This window comes from Gekko japonicus, unplaced genomic scaffold (genome assembly GCF_001447785.1).
Source record: "Gekko japonicus isolate JY-2015 unplaced genomic scaffold, Gekko_japonicus_V1.1 scaffold35, whole genome shotgun sequence".
NCBI classification, from domain to species: Eukaryota; Metazoa; Chordata; class Lepidosauria; order Squamata; family Gekkonidae; genus Gekko; species Gekko japonicus.
Window position 1 is genome coordinate 2,003,912 of NW_015176453.1, and position 5,602 is coordinate 2,009,513.

The following is a 5,602-nucleotide window of genomic DNA, read 5'->3' on the forward strand; positions in this document are numbered from 1 at the left end:
CATCTCTGCCTTGCATGCCCTGCGGAACTTTGATAGATCAGACAGGGCACGGATGTCATTCGGCAGAGAGTTCCACCAGGCCAGGGCCAAGGCTGAGAAAGCCCTGGCCCTGGTCGAGGCCAGCCGGATATCTTTGGGGCCGAGAACCACCAGGAGATTCTTGTCTGCTGATCTCAATGCCCTTCGGAGGACATATCAGGAGAGGCGGTCCTGAAGATACGTAGACCACTAAGGGCTTTAAAATAAATGATTTCCAGTGTAGTCCTGCGCACACTTAAGTGGGAGTGATAATCAACCCCCTACCAAGAGTCCCCCTGAGGAAACAATTGACTTCCCAAAATGTCATGGTTCTGAAAGGGAGAGAGAGAACCTGAATGGTGAAATGGTATCAGGGACCTGAATAACCAAGAATACTGGTATTTATATCCTTCCAGAAACCCAAATTCAAAAGATACTGATTTTTTTCAAATGCATACCCTAATTTGGACACCAACAGTTATTTAACTGCTACTTTTAAGAAATGGAACAACAGTCCAGCAAAATTTAAGAGTATCCTAGTCCCTTTGAGGAAAAAACGGAAGTAACAGCCCAAATCCTATGCAGTCTCACTCCCACTTGAGTGGGCACAGGACTACACTGGAAATAATTTATTTTAAAGGGACTTAGATGTGCTTGGTTTTCCCCCCTCGGATTTCATCCATTGTGCTTTAGTTACTTACTTGTTTGTTCCATTAATCTTCTATAAGAATTACTCATTTGGTCCATTTGATACTTTAAACAATATATGTAATGGCCGTCACCTTGAATGTAGAAATGAATCCTATTGTTACATTTCCGTCTCACCTTTCTTCTACTGTGAATTTCAAAATAGTGGACCTAGGATTTCCATGAAGGTACCATTTAGGTACTGACCCAACCTGCTTAATTAAAGCTAAGCTGCTGAATCATGAACTCTCCAACCATACACTTAGGTGCAATCTTCATGCTATTGTAGCTTCCTGTAAACTGTAATAATATTATACTGCACCAGTATGGTGGAATCAGCTCCCAAATGAAATTCGAGCTCTGCAGGATCTCCACCAATTCCGTAGAGCGGTAAAGACTGAGCAGTTCCGGCAAGCGTTTAATAGCCCAGATCACATTGATCGTTCTAGCGCTTTATAATGGATGGCCGCCATGCTTAAACTGTAATTTTAATTTTAATAAGTTATATTGGCTATTTTACTGATTGTATTTTTTAGATGTGAGGTTGTATTAATTCTTATACTGGTTTTTAAACTATTGTAAGCCACCCTGAGCCGCTTCGGTGGGAGGGCGGGGTAAAAGTCTAATAAATAAATAAATAACCTACCAGCAATCCTAGCCTGGTTATTGAATGGTCACAACTGACATTCTTTCTGCCCAAAGAGGAGGAAATTCTTATGGTTCCAATGCAGACAGTATCATCATATTTCACTTCTCTCCCTGCTGTGTAAAATTTCTTGAAAGGACCAAGACAAAGGCACAGCAAAGGTTACTGTTTTGAGTCAGTAATACTGCAGTATACACATGATATTAAGTAGACGATAATGGGTGAATCACTATCAGTTGCTGGATTGAAAAATGACCCATTTTTGAACAAAGAAGAGACAAGGGGATCATATACAACATAAATATGCACTAATTAATTTGAACATACAAAGCAGCCTTATATCGAGTAATCGGCTCATCCAACTCAGTGTCTACTGTGCCTGACAGCCATTCTCCAGGGTCTTTCCCAGCTTGTGATATCCTTTAACTGGGGATGCTGGAGGCTGAACTGAACTGTTCTTCATACAAAGCACATGCTGAACCTATGCCACAGCTTCTCCTTGCTAAGGCTTTTCACATATCCAGAACCCCTTGGACTCTGTGCCTGAATCATGATCCTAGAGCAACATGCCTACCTACAGTCATGGATTTCTTCAGTAATTAAATCCAGGACATCTTGCACTGAAAATGCAAATCACAGAGAGCCAGCGTGGTGTAGTAGTTAGAGTGCTGGCTAGGATCTGGGAGACCCAGGTTCAAATTTGTGCTCTGCCATGGAATCTCACTTGGTGACCTGGGGCCAGTCATACACTGTCAGCCTAACCTACCTCACAGGGTTGTTGTGAGGATAAAATGGAGGAGAGGAAATCAATTTAAGCTGCTTTGGGTTCCTATTGTGGAGAAAGGCAGGCTGTAGATGAGATAAAGAAAGAAAAAGATCACAGCTCTAAACGAATAAACTAGACTGCAAACCAGAATTTTCAAATGTATAGTCACCGGCATCCTTTCAAGCAGAGGCTGTGGCAAGATTCAAACTGTCAGCCACAGAGCTGTGAGGCACGAAATAACTGCTGAAGTGTCACCTACCTCCTTTTAAAATGCAAACTCTTTCATATCACTGGATTTTATTCAAAATATAGAAATGGACTTCAGCATGTGCCTAAAAAGAATAGCCATTTGTAAAATCTCATACTACCAACTCTACACTGTAATGCTAAACAGAAGGGAGTATTTCACGTTGGAAGGCCCTTTCAGTAACAAAGGAGCCTTTTCACCTGCTTTGAAACTGGGAAAGTAGCTGTGCAGGTAGCCTGCCTCATGCTGATACCTGACTGGGCCATTTTGGCATTGTGGACTTTGAGAAAAGAAGGGAGCCTTTGTGCAGCTAGGTGAAGAAAATCATTCTAGCCCTGTTCACAGGTTACAGTGAACACATATGCCATCCATGTATAGTGTACACTTGATCATTCTTTGTTTTTGTGTTGAGTAATTCTCATATTAGAGTCAACACGTGTACAGTTGCACATATGATACAAACCCCACATTTATCCAGGTACTGGTGCCTGGGTTCATGTGTTGGCTCTTTCTTACAAACAGGAGTATAATCATAAAGGAGGGGTATATGTGAGTAGGCCTTCTGAACTGTGATGAAAGCGAGCACACAGATGCTGCTTCCCAAAGTTTTCAGGGCAGAAAGTGTACTTTCAAACTACTTCTGACACATTTTGGCACCTCCACCTTTACCCTTACTACCACCAAATTCACTTTAGAGCAGAGGTGTCAAACTCATTTGTTACAAGGGCCGGATATGACATAAATCTCACTTTGTCGGGCCGGGCTGTGTGTGCCATAAAACACATTGTCAGTTACTAGAGATATAAACGGTATAAAGGACAGCAGCTGGTAAGCTCCGAGTTGTTGTATCATCACTGCAAGGCCCCATGGGCTGGAAGGGGAGTGCAAAGGAAAATGTATATGGGCAGCCTGGTGCAGCACTGGGCAGATGCTCCCATGCTGCTTGTCTGTTGTAGACAAGGTTGTTCCGCCATGATAAAGCCACAATCGGAGTGGCTCTGCCCACATCCCCCTGAGCAGTCTCCTGTTCCCTCCCTTGCACTAGTTGCTCGTGGGCCACATAAGAGCCTTGGACGGGCCAGTTCCGGCCCCCGGGCCCTATGTTTGACACCCCTGCTTTAGAGTCTTTTCTAAATCTCCGTGTAGCTGTGCCCTAAATCCCCATAGAAATATAGGCAAACGGCAACTTGTGATGGTGTGCGCATGACCTTAATAACTCAGTTGGACATCTGTATTGTCTCACCAAGGGGTGTGGATGATTTTACTGCTGATTTGCTTTCACAGCTTTCTTTTCAGAGATGGTGAAATCCTGCTTGCCACAAGATGAGGTGATTTGTATTCTGTGGTGATTTGCCATTTGACTAACAGACTGTTGTATCACCCATGAATAAGTAAAATGGACATAACTATGTACAGTAGGAGAGTCGAGAGATTGTCCATTGCCTGAGGCAAAAAAGCCATCTGTCATATATAGTGATAACATACAGCAATAATAAGTGGAATGTGTAGCAATAATAAACTAAAAATCTGACAAATTGCCACCCTTTGATAGGATCCAGAAATGATGAACCCTTTTATGCTGCCTAATAGTAGAGCTAGTTGTGGAAGAGCCAGTGCTTATCTGCAGGGTAAATCTGTGATGCCTCATACGCTATTGGCCCCTTTGGCTGCAAAGGGAATACTTAGTGTAAATGGCCTCTGAATTACCTCTTCAAGTATTCTGGTAATTCCAACCATAAGTCAAGCTTTGCTCCGTTTACTCCTCATCGTCTTTATGATAAGTTATGTGCCTTTTTAGCACGTAGTTTTGCCTGTGAGTCTGCTTCTTTGTCACGTATCATCACAGCTCATATAAATATTATAACTTTACGTATGTCTGTATGATTTCAAAGCTTGTTGTATTTTCCTTGTTGTTTCCAAAAAGACTCTGTCTATTTACCAAACTGTGGAATAATGTGTGTTAATGATGTGCCATTGAAATAGAATCCTGCCTTTGGCAGAAATGAAAACTGCTCAGGCTTGGATCCTAAGCTCCCTTTCTGCTGGCAGAAGAGGGGGGGAGGTGACTCCCTCTCCTCACTACAGCTCTCCCTTGACACCCCTCCCATAATGTTCCTGGGGGTCCACTGACCCACAAGAGCACAGTTTTAGAGGCAGAGATAACTGCAGCAGAAGGGGGGGGGAGGCAGGAAAGTCAGCGTGTGTGGAGTACAGCCCCACTAGCACTGCAAAGGATACAAGTCCTCACCTTATTTTTTGAAGGAAAAAAACACACAAGAATTTGTGAATCTCAGACTAGTCTCTTCTTTTTGTCTCTAGTCTTCTTTTGATTCTGTGTGGGGCTCCCCCACCCCCTTCATTCATGTCTTTGGATTTAATGATGACAAGGTCACCATTGTGCAAGGAAAGGAGGAGTTAACTGATAGAAAATGAACTTAATCTTTATTTAGTTGTGTGAATGGGAAACTGTTTGGTGTTGATACCTTGAAAATACTCAACCGCAACTCTGATCCAGTCTTATCGTCTGATAGTCTTGATGCACTCCCTTACTTGGTTCTAGCGTGTTTGTGTTAATACATTTAATTCTACAATTTCTACCACTGTGGGACGCAGGATTTTCTTTAAGGATGAAATCATGCTTTTATATGGTAGAAGATACTGACTGCATTGCATACTTCAGTGTCGAGAGCCATTCTCTGATGCAGTTCTTTGTATTAAGAAAACACATTTCAGTCCCCTTTAATTACCCTTCCAGAGAGATATGTTTTAATGTAAGTTGTCTGATTCTGTTTTAAGTGAAGGAGAAAACCTGGTAGAGGTTGTCTCTTTAAATCAGATCTGCAGTGTTGATGGACCCTCTAGCAGGCACGGTAAGAACCATTCTCACCTCTGCAGCAGGGAGCTTGACCATACAGACTCGCACATTCAATCAAAACGTTTTCTGTTTTAATATGCACTGTACCAATCCTATTCCCATGGTTACAGCTCCTGCTTCTTTGGTTGTTTCTAGTATGTTGGAAAAGAGAAGCAGCCTACATTTCTCATACAGGAGTTTAAAAGATAATGAAAGCAACCCTGTTGTGATTTGCATTTTAAATTTTCTTCTCCCCCCCCCCTCTCGTTGCATAGAATGCTGTGGCAGTAGCTTCAGTTCATTTGCCACGGTCTGCCTTCTCTCCGTCTTCAGCCTTGCAATCTGTTGATAACTCCTCTTGCAAGCTACAGTTTATTGCCTTTC

General features: G+C 42.6%; 1 protein-coding gene across 1 annotated transcript in view; it reads left to right on the forward strand.

Moving 5' to 3' along the window:
• Window positions 1-5,315: 5,315 nt before the first annotated feature.
• ADGRA1 (adhesion G protein-coupled receptor A1) overlaps window positions 5,316-5,602 on the forward strand; it is a 129,812-nt gene continuing 129,525 nt past the window's right edge. The window contains 3 exon segments of the mRNA XM_015426896.1: window positions 5,316-5,351; window positions 5,353-5,373; window positions 5,494-5,602. The exon segment at window positions 5,494-5,602 is cut by the window's right edge and continues 96 nt beyond it. Of these exon segments, the coding sequence (XP_015282382.1) occupies window positions 5,316-5,351; window positions 5,353-5,373; window positions 5,494-5,602 (166 nt within the window).